This window comes from Phocoena sinus, chromosome 3, assembly GCF_008692025.1.
Source record: "Phocoena sinus isolate mPhoSin1 chromosome 3, mPhoSin1.pri, whole genome shotgun sequence".
Lineage (NCBI taxonomy): Eukaryota > Metazoa > Chordata > Mammalia > Artiodactyla > Phocoenidae > Phocoena > Phocoena sinus.
The window spans coordinates 884,999-899,319 of NC_045765.1; the positions used below are offsets into that span (position 1 = coordinate 884,999).

Sequence of the window (14,321 nt, forward strand, 5' to 3'; positions counted from 1 at the left end):
AGGTGACTATGGCGTGTGAGTGCTGCACCACACTGGGTGAAGTCCGGATTGGGGTGGGAGTTAGGTGTGGTTGCGGGTTGGGATTCGTAGGCAAACTGGGTTGGGTGAAGTTGGGGTGACCCAAAGTTGGGAAGCAGGAAGAATTGGGATCGTGGAGAATATTGGGGTCCACATAAATGGAGTTGCCTCAGTGTTAGGGTTTGGGCGGGCCTTGGGGCGGATCACACGAAGTGGAACGTTGGGGTTCTGAGAGTTCTGGGGTGTCGGTTATGTTGGCAAGTACATAATGACTGATATCGGGGTTCACATGAAGTTGAGGTGTCCGAGAACTTGATTTCGGGTGGGTGTGGGGACCTGGATGAGGTCAGTAAGTCGCCGACTGCGGGAGCACCGCAAAGGTCTGGATTGCAGCGACTCCCAGAAGGTTCCCAGGAGGCTTGGGCCACTGGCAGAAGCCGCCCGAACCCCTTTGTTCTCCGCCACAGGCCGGGGGGGGGGGGGGGGGGGGGGGGCGGGCGCGCGGAAGTGGGTCAGCTCCGCCCCGCCGAGCACTGGCCCCGCCTCCCGCGCGCGGGCGGAGAACTGCGGACCATGCGCGTCCCCGCCGTTCACTGTGCCCCGCGCCCGCTCGCGGGAGGGGGCGCGGCCGGTACAGGCCCGGCCCCCAGCTCATGAATATGAGGCAGAGCCACGGCCTCCAGGGCTTCGGATTGGCCGGTGAGGGGCGGAGAGGCGGGCTCGGGGGCGGGGCCTAGCGAAGAAGTACATAAGGCGGGCGCAGGACGCCCCCCCCGTCACTTCGCGCGTTAGGAGACCCGGGTCGTTGTGCTGTGCCGTCTTCCCGCCTGCGCCAGGGACCTGCCCGACTCAGTGGTGAGGGCCCTGGCGGCACCGGCTCCACGGGCCCGGGGCGGCGGGCGGCCTGCGGCCGGCCGGAGGAGGCGGGGCGGCGGCGGCACGCCCCTGGGCGGGGGCGGTGCCGGGGCGGGCCCGGGGTGTAGTCCGCCCCGCCGGCGGCGAGGGGCAGCGGAGACCGGGCCGAACCGCGGTCGGAGGGCATCCCCCGTGGGCCAGGGTATTCGCGAGCGGGACACCGCCGCAAAATGGCGGCCGCGAGCACGAAGCTGCGCCCTGCGAAATGGCGGGAGCGCCGAGTGCCCGGATGGAGTGGCGTGGGGCGCATGCGCGCGTGGGTGGGGCCAGGCTGGGGCTCCTCCCCGATTTCCCGTTGGAGTAGTGCGAGGGCGACACAACCCCGGTGCCAGCCCGAACGCCCCAAGTTTGGGTCCCAGTTACGTGCTGCCGGGCGCCTTCTGGCCTGTATTTCGGAGCCATTCAGCGTAGGCTACCAGCCTGTAAAGGGTCGGTATAAGCACCGCCCCGCTTTGATATCCCGGCGCAGAGTTCCCGCCCCGCCTGCACAGCGCCCTGCAGTGGACCAAGCACGTTGCCACTCCGCCCGCCCCGCGACGGTCGGGTTAGGAGTTAACCCCTCGCTGTTTGCAACGGGCAGAAACCAAGGTGCACTCAGCCAGTGACGATGGTGGCCGATGCCTGCTTTCAGGGTGTAGCCCTAAACGTCCCGTGAGGGCGTCCCCTGCCTGGAGTTTTGGGGCTCCACAGCCAGGCAACACTGAGTATTGCAGAACCGCAGTGTGGCCCCAGCTTTCAGGGACCCCCCCCCCCCCAGTCTGGGGAGCGGAGTTGGCCCAAACACAAAAGCGGCCAGGGACCCAAAGTGATAAAGGAATTAAGGGTTTGTTTGAATTAAGTCCTGGGTGTGGGCTTGGGATGGTTAAAGGGCAGAAAAATAGTTTCCCAGCGTTTCCCCCCGAAACATACGTTATTTGTATAAAGTAAAGTGTGGGGGGGGCGTTGAGTCTCAAAGCCCCTGCAGGACCTCTGAGGCTTTTGATGATGTTTGTCACAGGCCGCCATGGCATCAGATGAAGGCAAGCTTTTCGTCGGAGGGCTGAGTTTTGACACCAACGAGCAGTCACTGGAGCAGGTCTTCTCAAAATATGGACAGATCTCAGAAGGTGAGGCTGGTGCCAGACTGGTGGCTGAGTGGGGTTGCTCACGGGGAGGGCTGGGTGCTGACCGCGGGCCTCTCCCCTGCACAGTGGTGGTCGTGAAGGACAGGGAGACCCAGCGATCGAGGGGCTTTGGGTTTGTCACCTTTGAGAACATCGACGATGCCAAGGACGCCATGATGGCCATGAACGGGAAGGTGAGGGCCGGCTGCTCTGGGGTTCGGTGGGTCTGGGCTGCAGACCGAGGGCGGGAGGTGCAGAGGCTAACTGTGTCCATTTCTGGTCTCCAGTCTGTGGATGGGCGGCAGATCCGGGTCGACCAGGCTGGCAAATCGTCTGATAACCGATCCCGCGGGTACCGAGGTGGCTCTGTCGGGGGCCGGGGCTTCTTCCGCGGGGGCCGAGGTCGGGGCCGTGGGTTCTCCAGAGGTGAGTGCCACTTGCAGGGACAAGGTGGGGGCACTGCTGCAGAAGCTGACACTCACTTCTCCTTCCCGTCCCGTCTGTAGGAGGAGGGGACCGCGGCTACGGGGGGAGCCGGTTCGAGTCCAGGAGTGGGGGCTATGGAGGCTCCAGAGACTACTACAGCAGGTACGGGCGGGGGGCCTGGGGGGCTCTGTGGGGACGCTGGCACGGGGACTGGTGAGAGTCCCCCGAGGTGGCCCCCGGCGCTCACCTGTGTCCTTCCTGCAGCCGGAGTCAGAGTGGCAGCTGCGGTGACCGGAGCTCGGGCGGGTCCTACAGAGATAGCTACGACAGTTACGGTAAGCGGCGCTCCAAGGGCCTGTGGTGGGAGCTCAGTGAGCCTCAGTGCCCTCTGGGCAGTGCTCAGACCCGGTCACTATGTTTGCCCCGTAAGGGACGAGACTGTCCTCTTGGGTCTCGGTGCCAGCAGCCACTTCTGCCACAGAACGTAAAGGCAAAACCAGGCTGACCAAGGAGGAAAGGGAGAGCGAGGGCCCACCGAGCAGAGCAGGCCGCATCCGTGCATGTGGGCCGTGCCCGCCACCCTCGGCCATGGGGGGGGTTGGTCGCTCCCGAGCCCCCAGGGCTGAGCCCCCAGGTTTGGGCCGGGAGTGGAATGCTGCCTCTCGTCGCGTGCTTCAGCGCCTTTACACTGTGCCTGCTTCTTGTTCTCAGCTACACACAACGAGTAAAAATCCTTCCTGCTCGAGATCGTCCTTCCAATGGCCGTATATTTAAAGATTTTGGGAGCTCCGCTGAATCGTTAATGTGTAGTGATCACACCTCCTTGTACCCACTTTTGTAGTCTTATTGGTTCTGATCTTGTCAAACACAGCCTGACTGCTTCTGGCCCCCAGATGGCCTCGTTACTACACTTTGCTTTTTAAGGAAGCGCTGTCTGTTTTTAAGAGTCTTAAAAACGTTTTGAAGAGCACTTCCAGTTTTACCTTTTTACCGTGAGCCAAGAGTTCTTTTTTTAGAAAATCACCAGGGGTTGTGAGAGTTTTGTTTTTTTGTTTTCGGTTGTGTTGCTTTTTTCTTTTTCTTTTCAGTGGGGTTGGCCCCATGAATTTGGGTGCCCCGAGTCACTTCTCTTTGAGATTGAACAGACTCTGAATCTGCTCTTTGTCGGAAGCTGAGCAAGTTGTAGCTTTTTTCCAACTCGGTGTCACGTTTCTGAGTGTAGCGTGGTAGAACCGTGCGGGTGGCAGCAGAGCACCCGGGCTGCCCTGGCCCGGCCCGGGCGCCCACCTGTCGTGTGGGACCCACAGTAGACTTGCAGACATCCCCGAGAGGTTCTTGAAAATGTGTATTTATATTGTCCTTTTTTGCCGGAAGACGTACGCATATCCCGTCAATGTTGTATCTGAAGTGGTGAAGGAATTCTTGTACGCAGTTTTCTTTGGCTTCACGAAGCCGATTAAAAGACCATCTGAATGAACCTCGCTCTGACCATCTCCCTTTGATTGCACCACACGCGCCCTGCAGGGGCTCGAGGCAGGCAGACCTGAGCGGAGAGGGCAGCTAGAGGACTAGGTCCGCAGTCCCGCCCGAGGCTGCCACAGCTAGAGGAGAAAGGCAGGGTCAGTGACGCTGGCTGGGCCCCTGTGACAGCCAACGACCACCGGCCCCAGTTAGGCGAGCAGGTGGGTGATGGGAGCGGGCTCTCGGACCGCAGGGCAGCCCCGGAGCGCTTCTGGCCATGGCAGCCAGAAGGCTCGATGGGGCGGGCAGCCTAGCAGGGACGGTGGACACGCGGGCGCCCGACGCTGACCCTGAACTCCTTAGTCTAGAAGCAGGCCAGAGAGCAGACACAGGCAGGGTCCCCGGGTGACCACAGACTGACCGGCTCATTAGCTAGCTCTGCTGTTGCTTTACAAGTTCTGAGCGTTCTCTGCTAGCCTATGGAAGCTGCAGCCCCTCGGAGGACAGAAGTGTTGTGCGCCCAACAGAAACCTCTGAGACGCAAGCTGCTCCCTGGGCTAGCTCATATGTGGAGATAGTCCTGTAATTCGAGGTAACTCCTTTTGCTCGTCCGCATCCCTCCTCTTGTTGAGAGCTCATTTGAAAGTAAAGTCGTGTACCCGGGGAATGTTCCTTTGACTTTTTTGCTTTTTCTTTTTCCTTTTTAAAAAAAAAAAAAAAAAAAAAATTCAAGCTAGAACTAAAGGCAGACCCCGGCCGTTTGCCCTTCCCCGCCTGCAGCCAGGCGAGCGGCCCGGGCAGTTGAGCAGGATTGGAGACCACCAAACGCCCCGCCTTTTGGAATTTTTTGTTCATCAATTGATTGTCTTTTCCAGACCTCTTTGAGTCACACTCCTAACTAGCTCTCTCTGATGTCTGTTGCTGCCATGAGTTTTTTCTCAGAGCCCGCGCCGATTTCTAAGCAGCTCCATCCCAAGTGGGTAGCTGGCTCTGCTTAAGAGTACAAAGTGGCCTGGCCCATCTGAAAGGCGCAGGCCCGCCCTGGGCACGCTGGCCCGTGGCGGGGCCTCTTGGGTTGGCCCCGATGACTAGCTTGAGACCCTCCTAGGAGCTGTGGATGGTTTCGGGGGAGTCGGGGAGGGGCGGCTGTGAGCTCAGCCAGGGTGTCAGGATTAACACTCCTTTGCTTTGGCAGGTTGAATGGAAGCCAGTGCGACCCGGAAGGGTGACCCGAGAGCAACAACGACCTGGGGTCACTGCCCCAGGAGGAACTTCACCCGGGAGCAAGAGCCAGCGGCACAGCTGTCTGCCCTTGCAGTCCGTCACCTGTAAGTGCTTCTCGGCGGGGGAGACATGTGGCCCTGTGGCCCTGGCCCTTGTGGTGGGTTCTCCCCCGTCCTGGCTGTGTGACCCCTGTCGGGGGCAGCGTCTTCATCTCCTGCTGGAGCAGCCCTCGTGTCCCCCTCTCACCTCTCCCGTCTTTCCAGCAGGTGCTTCACTGGCGAGGTTGGGGTGCGGGGCTTCAAGGTGCTGCAGGAGGATGGGCGTGTGGTGCTGGCACGGCGGCCAGTCCTCACTCGTGATGTGACAAGACAAATGTGGAAGGTGCATTTGAATAAAGGGATGGTGTGTACACCCACAAATCTGAGTCTGGTGTGGGGTGCGTCGTGGAGGGCGGACACTGAGCTTCAGCCTGAGGCCTGGCCGGAGGGGCTGTGGTGGGGAGTTCGCTAGAGATAGCCTCCTCTTGGGGCCTTCGTTCTGGCCACGAGCTGGATCCAGACCCGAAAGGCCAGGCGGCAGTTCATTGCCCCCCCACCCCGGGGCAGTTCTCTCGGGCAGAGGGAGCCGTGGAGGAGGTGGTCCCTTGGCGGCGCATCCCCCGGAGCCAGGCAGAGGCCTTGCCAGAGTAACCCCGGGCACCTTCAGCTTGTCCGCCCCCGGAGCCGGCCTGCCTTCCCAGGCTGTTTGCCTCCAGGCCTGGTCTTGGGGTGCAGAGCGTTGGGGCTGAGCCCCGGTTCTAGCTGCCTTGGACTCTGGGCGAATTACCTCAAGTCTCAGCAGGGTGAGGTCCCGGTCACTGGTACCCCCGCCTTCTCCCACGGGGTGTGTCTGGTCCCTCCTGGCCCCCGCCAAAGGCGGGATGCCCAGGCTCACAGCCGGGACAGGTCTCCCCTCCTGGAGGGCCAGGGACAGCGGGCCACCGTGCTGGTGTCATCGAAGCCCAGGGCGACCGGGGGCGGGGACGCGAGAGTTCCAGGGCCCAAGTGGGAGGGAGGCCCGCAGGGCACGGTCGCGCCTGTCCCCTCATCGTAGTCCCCCTGCGGGGCGGCCGCGGTGCTCACGCTCTGGGCCGGGGACACAGAACTGCGGCTCCGAGCCTTCGGGGTCGGGGTGCTCGCGGAGCCGGCGGGGCGCGGGGTACCTCCCCGCTTCGGGTGAAGCGAGGTGAGCGGCCGGGGGCGGTGGCGGGCCGGGCCTTTCCGGGAGCCAGGCCCCGCCCCCGCGAGCCATTGGCTGGCCCCGCCCCGGCGCCAGTGAGTGACTGCTCCTCGCGGGGGCGGGGCGCGGCTACCGCTTCCGCCGGGCTATGGGGCTGCGTGTGCTGCCGCTGCGGCTCCTGCTGCTGTCGGCGCTGCTGCTGTCGGTGCAGCTGTTGGGAGCCGCGGACGCCGCGCCCCCGTCACTGCGCCGCACGCAGGCCACGCTCTTGCCGCATCCCGTCGTGACGAACGGGAGCCAGCCGGGCGCGCCGCACAACACCACACACCCTTGGCCGCTGGGCTCGCCGGACTCGCCGCTTCTGCGTTCCCTCTACGTGGTTACGGGCCTCATCGTCCTAGCCGTGCTCTACTTCCTCATCCGGGCGTTCAGGTGCGTCAGGCGCACGCCGCCGCCGCCGCCCTGGCGCGGCCAATGGGCGCGCGCCTCGCGCCCCAAGTGCTGCGGCGCGAAAGCCCCGCCTCTCCGGCGCGGTTCGCCATTGTCACGTGGGTGGGGACGTGGGTGGTGAGTGGGTGGGGACGTGGGTGGTGAGTGGGTGGGGACGTGGGTGGTGAGTGGGTGGGGTCATGCAATCACGTGACGAGCCGCTTCTTCGGGAGTTTGGGGTTGGTTTTCGAGCCGCAGCCACCGAGACTAGAGGTTGCGGGATGATGAGGGCACCGGGAATTCCCGGGACCCTCTGCGGCTCCCCCAGCCCGGTGACGACGAGCGCAGCGCCCACTAACCCAACTTGCATCTGCCACGCGGGCCTGGCCGCATTCCTTCCTGTAGTTAACGCCCACAGCCTGACCAGGGCCCGGCGGGAGCCTGCCCCCGCACCTTGCTCCTCCTGTTTCTTCAGCCCAGAGCTGGCCGTGATCGTCAGTGTTTAGGTTCTGCCCACGCTCTCCCCAAGAGTTGAGGACCCCCTTGCCTTCCCCGCGGCATACGCCCTGCCTCCTGCAGGCCCGTGACCCCCTCCTCAGGCCCGTCCTCCCCGTTTGGCTTCCTCTCTGGGGCTGATCTCCAGAGGGCCTTGGTCACGCAGAGCTGATCATATCCAGATGCTCTGAAGGGGCCTTTTCTGTCTTGCATTGACACTGCTGTGGGTACACAATGTTCGTCTCCCATCTGAATACGTGCCACATCCACCACAGAGGGTCCCGTGCTTTCCCTGGTGGTGGTCAGGAGCCGGGGCTTCTGCCCGTGACAGCCTTCTACTTGACATCTTTGGCAAACTCTCTCTAAGGCTCAGTCGTCTCATTAGTAAAATGGAATTACAGCGCCCCCCTCCCAGGGGTCCTCGCCCAGGGGCGATGTGCACAGCAACTCATAACGATTGTGACCATTATGAGAAGAAACGCAGTTGGAACCGGAAAGTTCACAGCAAGACTCTGGGAGTCGAGCAGACGAGCTTTATCGGAGAAGGTGGGAAGCAGGGCAGGGTGTCAGCAGCTCCAGCAAAGGGCCATGAGAGGGCCGCTGAGCGAGCCTGGGTCTGCTTCCAGATTGAAAAAGCCGCAGCAGAGGAGGTACGGGCTCCTGGCCAACACCGAGGACCCCACCGAGATGGCATCGCTGGACAGCGACGAGGAGACGGTCTTTGAAACAAGGAACCTGAGATGGTAAGGCAGCCCTCCACACACCTTCAGGGGCTCCTTGGGTTGGGGGGTGGGGTCAGCAGGCCAGAGAGTTAGGAAGACTGTCGGCCGGTGAGGTCCTCAGTGCGGTCAGCACACAACAGTGGCCGGGCCTGGCTTTGCCGTCGCAGGCTGTGTGGCCTCGTCCCAGGGACGTCCATCTCCCAGCCTCAGTTTCCCATTTCTTTAAGATGGGAATGGGCTGCAGTGCTTGAGTCAGTGGGCACTTGCTCTGGGCCTGACCCCGAAGGTCAAGATCAGTGTCAGAGGTGGAGAATGAACTGCGAGGTGCTACCAAAGCTGGGGGGTGGGTCAGAGACGGCCTCTCCACGGCCCCAGCCAGGGGTAGAGCATCCCAGGCAGAGGCAATGGCAGAGACGAAGAAAGAGGGCTGACAACGGAGGTGACCCAGTGGCCACTGGGCTCAGGGCCACTGACAGGGCCTGAGCGGGGAGGGATGGCCTGTTTAACCCCAGCTTATCGGGGGCTCAGGCACAGAAGCTGAGAGACCACAGGACGATTCTGACTTTCCAAGCCCCCCGAGGGAGGTGCAGGTATGGCCTGGGAATCCCTCTGGTCCCGGCATCTCCTGGTTGGGGCACCCCACTCTCCCGGGTAGGGAGTCGGCAGGGCCTGCAGGCTGGGGGTGGGGGCTGGGCATGTTAGAGGCACAGGCACAGTGGGGCGGGGGTGGGGCGGGCTCCCCACCCAACACTTCTCACCTCCTACCTCTCGTTTCCAGATGTACAGGTCGGGAAGGCAGCATTTCCAGCGGCCTTGTGGGAAGGACGAGAGACAGGGCCCCTCCCAGTGCTTGGAATGCCCTGCTGATTCTCCTGCCGCCAAAGAGCTTGTGTGGGGCCTGCCCGGCCTGCCAGAAGCCGCCCCAGCCCTGTCCCCGGACAAGACCGCCCAGGATACCGGCTGGAAGCCAGAGGGTCCCCGGCAGCAGCACGCAGAACTCTGAGGTCCCCTGGCCACGTTGTGACTTGTGCCGATCACCCTTCCTGGTGGGGATGCGGCAGCCCCAAGCTGAGGCCTGGTAGGCGGGTGGGCTGGGGGGCCTGTCTGGGAGCACCATATCCCTGGGCTGAGGACAATAAAGGCAGCCAGTGGTTCTGTAGCTGGTACCCAGCTCCACAGTGGGCCAGACCCAGCGCTCTGGCTCACAGGTGGGGGGTGGGCAGCAGACCTGGGCTCCATGTGGGCCTTAGTTCTCCCACCTGTGACCATTTGGTCCCATCCTCAGGTGTCCAGAGGGTCCCGTGAGGAATCCCACAAAGGAGACAAAGAGATGGGGGAGAACTACTCCCACCTGCCTGGAAAAAGACCCTGCCAGTCATTGTTTTTGAGCCTAGGGAGAACTCCTATTCATCCAGCAAAGCTCCTGCTCAGGGTTCCCCTGTCCATAATGCCTTCAGCCTGGGGCCCCTAAGGGCCATGCTCTCTGCCTCACCACACTCACACCACTATTTTGGGGGTGTTTCCTGAGGAACCCCAGGCTGTAGTGTACGGGTCTGGAGCTTTCTGCAGCCTGAGGCTCCCTGTGCCCACCCTGCCTCTCCCCCATCAGCCTCTTGTGGAATCACTGATGAACCTGGTCTCCCATCCCAGGAAGCCTATTCTGGCACTCAGGCCTCCGTTCTGGCCATCTGAGATCCATCGTGGGTGCCTGAGTCCCACTGGGGCACCTGACCCTCATCCTAGGCACCCCAGTCCCATGGGGGGTGGGTACCTCAGCCTCCGTCCTGATCACGTCAGCCCCATCCCCGGAACTTGAACCCCTGTCAGGCACCATAATCCCCTTGGGGCAATCGACCCCCACCCTGGGCACCTAACCCTTTTCCCACCTGAGCCCCATTCTGGGCACCTGACCCCCCCTGGGGTACCTGACTGCCCATCCTGGCCGCCTGCGATCCATCCTGTGTACCTGAATCCCACTGGGGCAACTGACCCCCATCCTGGGCACCTGACCTCCTTTCCCACCTGAGCCCCCTCTTGGGCACCTGCACCCCATTGGGGTGCCTCAATCCCCATCCTGGCCATCTGAGATCCATACTGGGCACCTGAGTCCCATCGGGGTACCTCAGTCCCCAACCCTGGTGAGGGGCTTGATGAGTTCCTCTGTGGGCCTTGTTTCTAGGCGGAGTCCAGCTCTGGCCTGTTCCCCGCCCGCACCCTGTCATTGTGGTCCTGGAGAGTGGGAGAGGTGGGGCTGGCCTGTGGCTGCCCACAGCCTGAGGTCTCCCCGGGCCGCTGGCCGGAGGCACCGAGGCCGTGTCGTTAGCAGGAGCTGTCATTAGGAGGAGCTGCCACCAGGGGGCAGCCTTGTGATGCCCGGCCTCTACCATGCTGGCCTGTGGTCTGGGGTGGCCTGAGGCAAATCCTTGTACAGGTGGGGAACTACTTCGAAGTCGGGGGCCCTGTTTCGCACGCCTTTTTGACCCCACCTTGTTGCCATGGCCACCATGGGATGGTCCCAGCCTGCTGCCCACTCAAGACCCATCAGCCCCTGTGGCCCGTCTACCCTGCAGTCCTGCTGATCTTCCTGGCCCGGCCTGAGCCCGGGTTCCTGCGGAAGAGCTGTCATGGTCAGCTGGCCACCCCTCTCTCCAGCCGGGGTCCTCTGCCTTGGCCCCCAGTTGGCTTCCTTGGGCATCTCTGTTGGCAGCCCCCGACCCTGCTCCAAGTCCGCTCACACTTCCTCTCCCCGCTCTGGTGCCCAGCTGCCGCCTCCAGGAAGTCCTCACTGCCCCTGCCACCCCCATTCTTTGGGAGGGTCCTGTACGGAGTGGCGAGCCGGTCCCCAGAAGCCAGGGAGGGTTGAGAAAGTGAGGCCATAGTCCCTGGGAGGCCCTGAGATGTCATGCCCCCTGAGCCCCGGGCTCTGGCCGCCCTTTCTTGCCATCTGTTCCCCCTGTGGGTCTCTCTCCATGCATCTCTGTCTTTTTGTCTCTGCGTCTCTGTCTTTGAACCTCTGCTCATCTCCCTGTTGGTGTCTCTCTCCATCTGCACCGCCTCTCACTCAGCCTCCCTGGGTTTCCGTCTGTCCCTCTCTGTCACTCTGTCTCTTTCCGTGTCTGACCCGCTGGGACACGCTTCTTTTTTTGGGGGGACACGCTTTTAACAGGCGCTCAGACACCGTCCACGGCCCGCCCCCAGCCCCCACCCCGTGATCTGCGCCCCTTTCCCACAGCTCTGAGCGATTTCTCGAGCTTCAAAAGGCACATTAATTACTATAATGAGGTCAGGAGAGACCCGGCGCTCTGCCATCCGGAGGCGGGAACACACCGCGTGCCCCCGCAGCCCCGCGCCTCCTGCCCGCCCCCCTCGGTTTGGGGGGAGCCCCGCCCGCTTCCCGGGCCCTGCGCCTGTCAGCGCCGTCCGCGCGCGCACCGCGCCCCCGGCGTTAGTGCCGAGTAATTGGCAGCCCCCGCCAAGGTTAATGGACTATTAGCGGGAAGTTGTAGGTGGCTAAGAGCCGGGAGAGGGGCCTGTCAGCGCGAGATGAAAGGCCCCCGGGCCCGGATGGCTGGAGGGCCGCGTGTGCGTGTGCATACCGGCTCGGGAGGCCTTCCAGCACCTTCTCCGCACTCACACACGGGCACAGGCATGACACGGCTGCGAGGACAGGCGACACGGCCGCCAGGCGTGCGGGACGGACACAGGGCACAAGCCCACACGCGCGCGCGCACACGGGTGTCGCCCGCAGCGGGTCCCAAGCCCGCGCCGGGTGAGGGTGCGCGGACCAACAGCCCGGCGCCCTCGAGGGCCCTCCCACCACCTCCGTCCCCCAGCCCCCACCCTGGGAGTGCCCACTGGACACGCAGCAAAGCAGCCCCCTCGGCCCGGGGGCCACGTTGGGGGTCTCTGGCTCCCGGGAGGGTCGCTGTGCGGCTAGACGGCCTCGCCCCCAACCTCGTTTCTCCATCTGGGGACTGGGGCCTGGAGGGGGCGGGGAAGCTGGTCAAGGCCAGGCGTCTTCCCTGTAGGTGGGAGCCCCTCTGCTGGTTCTGACGTGCTCTCCCTCGGACGTGGCCCCCGCTCCCCTGGGGTCAGCAGGCGAGGGAGTTGTGCCCTCCCTGGGGTTCCCAGGACCCCTCCCCTGATCCCCCATCCTACCCGGGGGCTCAGCCCCACCCACGTCTCCTTTCTGCGCTGTCTGAGCCGCCACCTCCCTTCTCCACACAGACCTTGATGTCCTGGTCCCGGACAAGAGTGGCGGTCCAGGTGCCCACTCGGGCACGGCTCCACCCAGAGCTGTGCCACAAGTATGGTGACCATGACTAGCTATTTATATCCACATTAATTAAACGTAGGTGAAGTCTGAAGTCCCGTTCCTCAATCTCACTGACCACATTTCATGTGCCCAGTAGCCATGTGGAGCTGCCGGTGGTGCCTGTGTTGGACTTGTCCATCCTTGTGGGAAGTTCTTTTGGACAGCAGTGGTCTAGCCCCCAGACTGCCAGGTGACCACTGGGAGGAGGGGCTCTGTGTCCAGGGCCCTGGGGCTGGGAGGGGGAGGAGGGTGGAGAGGAGGGAGGGGCAGGGGGAGGAGTGGGGTGGAATAGCTGGGATGACGCCTGCTTGGTCCGGCGCTGCCCTGGCTGTGGAGCTTGCAGGAATCTGAGGTCCGGGCTGAGGTTTCAATGGCCTGACTGGACAGTGGACACGAGGGTGGGAATTTTAATTTACCAGCAAGAGAAAGGGACAGGTTAGTTTGTTTATGCTCAGTCACAGCCTGGAGAACTCTCCTTGAGACCCGCTCTGAACTGGTTCAGTGAAGCCCCAGACCCGCCAAGGCCCCCCCCACCCCCCGCCCTCCCAGGCGACCCCATCCCGCCTCTAGAAAAGCACTCGAGCCGGAGTGGGCGGTGGACTGGGTCCAATATTTTCTGTAATGAGAAATTTTTGCCTGCATATTTTTAGCTTTCTCCAAAGCGCTGTGGCCTTTGAAGGTTGAGGGGGCACTGGTCGCTGATGCCAAGCCCTGGGAGTTCACCCTGTGGGCTGGGACGACAGGTAATGGGTGGTGGGCACTGGGCCGGGGGTCAGTGGGCAGAGGGTGATGGGTATTGTGTGATGTGTTGGAGCTCGTGGGCGGTGGGTGACCAGTGGTGGGTCAGGAGCCAGTGGGGTTGGGCAGGGGACAGTGGGTAGGGGTGATCGGTCAGGGTTGGTGGGCGGTGGGCAGTGGGGGCTGGAGCAGGGGTGCTGGGCACAGACTAGGGGCAGGTCTGGGCCTGGTTCGGACAAAACCCTCCCTGAGTCTAAGGTGGACCTTTGAGCCCAGGAGTGCAGACTGCAGTGGACGGGGACAGACCCCATCAAAAAGCCTGCCCTGGGTCTGGGCCTGGGGCTGACAGTCGACTCTGAGTGACCCCTGACCCTGACTGAGCCTTGAACCTAAGACTGACCCCGGTCCCCAAAGTGAGCCTGACCACTGACCCTTGATTCCAGCAGAAGCTTACTCCAGAACGACCCCTGACCTTAGCTGACCCCCCCTGCTAGCAGAGCCTGGAGGCTGGGATGGCCACCCACTCTGGGAGGCGAGGCGACAGAGCCTCTTGGGGGCCCACAGCGGGACCCATCGGGCAGGGGTCCGCGAGGGCAGCTGGGCAGCTGTTCCCGCGCCCCCGTCCCCGCCTTGCCCGGGGCCGGACCGTGGAGCAGCTCTGCCCTCCCCTCCCCTCCCCGGGGGCCCCTCCTCCGGGAGCACAGCGGGCGCAGGGAGGTTGAATGGGGGACGTGCGCCTTTGTTCCTGTCCCTGCTCGGGCTCTGACCTTGAGAGAGAGACAAGAACAGAAGGAAAACGGAGCTTCTGCTCAAATCCGCTCGGCGGCGGCGGCGGCGGCTCTCGCCTCGGTGGCCCCTGCATGCAAATGAGCCGACCCATCCGGGCCTTTGCCGGATGTCCCCTCACCTGCTGTGCCCTTCTGTCTCCCACACCCCTGCAACCCTGCGGGTCCAAGTCCTGCTGGGTGTGACAGAAGAGACCCTCACCCATCCATGAGGTCCCATGCCATGGGGGGTGCTCTCGTCCCAGGGCAGAGAGAGCTTCTGGGTGGACCCCTTTGCCGGCCAGGCCTGGCACCCCTGGGCTCGCAGCCCCTCTTCCTGGGCTCAGGCCCCACGCCTTCCAGAGTGGTGGCCCCATCACTTCCCAAAGAGCCAGACCAGCCATCCCGGGCCGAGCCTGGCCTGTGTGGCTGGAGCCCCAGGCCCTCACTCCAGCGGTGTCCAGATGGTCTGTTTGGGGCCTTGCCACGTGAC

The 14,321-nt window shown here is 63.2% G+C and overlaps 2 protein-coding genes across 8 annotated transcripts; both read left to right on the forward strand.

Annotated features, from left to right (window-relative positions):
* Positions 1-740: 740 nt before the first annotated feature.
* On the forward strand, positions 741-5,566 carry CIRBP (cold inducible RNA binding protein). 6 transcript variants are annotated; one of them, XR_004349307.1, is made up of 8 exons: positions 756-873; positions 1,931-2,039; positions 2,124-2,230; positions 2,324-2,462; positions 2,543-2,624; positions 2,727-2,797; positions 5,119-5,251; positions 5,411-5,566. XR_004349307.1 is itself a non-coding variant. In XM_032627760.1 (7 exons), the coding sequence occupies exons 2-7, from the start codon at positions 1,937-1,939 to the stop codon at positions 3,188-3,190; spliced, it is 519 nt and encodes a 172-aa protein (XP_032483651.1). In that variant the 5' UTR covers positions 741-873; positions 1,931-1,936; the 3' UTR covers positions 3,191-3,939. The 6 variants fall into 6 exon arrangements, 5 of the variants coding, with proteins under 5 accessions (XP_032483651.1, XP_032483652.1, XP_032483650.1 ...); XM_032627760.1 differs by lacking the exons at positions 5,119-5,251; positions 5,411-5,566 and adding an exon at positions 3,174-3,939 and having other exon boundaries at positions 741-873; XM_032627761.1 differs by having other exon boundaries at positions 5,119-5,566.
* Positions 5,567-6,451: 885 nt separating this feature from the next.
* Positions 6,452-9,247, forward strand: FAM174C (family with sequence similarity 174 member C). Of its 2 annotated transcripts, XM_032627763.1 has the most exons (4): positions 6,452-6,797; positions 7,916-8,032; positions 8,540-8,601; positions 8,790-8,844. In XM_032627763.1, the coding sequence occupies exons 1-3, from the start codon at positions 6,514-6,516 to the stop codon at positions 8,550-8,552; spliced, it is 414 nt and encodes a 137-aa protein (XP_032483654.1). In that variant the 5' UTR covers positions 6,452-6,513; the 3' UTR covers positions 8,553-8,601; positions 8,790-8,844. The 2 variants fall into 2 exon arrangements, with proteins under 2 accessions (XP_032483654.1, XP_032483655.1); XM_032627764.1 differs by lacking the exon at positions 8,540-8,601 and having other exon boundaries at positions 6,459-6,797; positions 8,790-9,247.
* The last annotated feature ends 5,074 nt before the right edge of the window (positions 9,248-14,321 follow it).

What these genes read in the sequence shown, in the direction of transcription:
- CIRBP (XM_032627757.1), top strand. Translation starts at nt 1,937, where the DNA reads ATGGCATCAGATGAAGGCAAGCTTTTCGTCGGAGGGCTGAGTTTTGAC. An exon ending in GGGCCGTGGGTTCTCCAGAG is followed by an intron (nt 2,463 to 2,542) that starts GTGAGTGCCACT and finishes TCCCGTCTGTAG; the next exon opens with GAGGAGGGGACCGCGGCTAC. An exon ending in TCCAGAGACTACTACAGCAG is followed by an intron (nt 2,625 to 2,726) that starts GTACGGGCGGGG and finishes TCCTTCCTGCAG; the next exon opens with CCGGAGTCAGAGTGGCAGCT.
- FAM174C (XM_032627763.1), top strand. Translation starts at nt 6,514, where the DNA reads ATGGGGCTGCGTGTGCTGCCGCTGCGGCTCCTGCTGCTGTCGGCGCTG. An exon ending in TTCCTCATCCGGGCGTTCAG is followed by an intron (nt 6,798 to 7,915) that starts GTGCGTCAGGCG and finishes GTCTGCTTCCAG; the next exon opens with ATTGAAAAAGCCGCAGCAGA.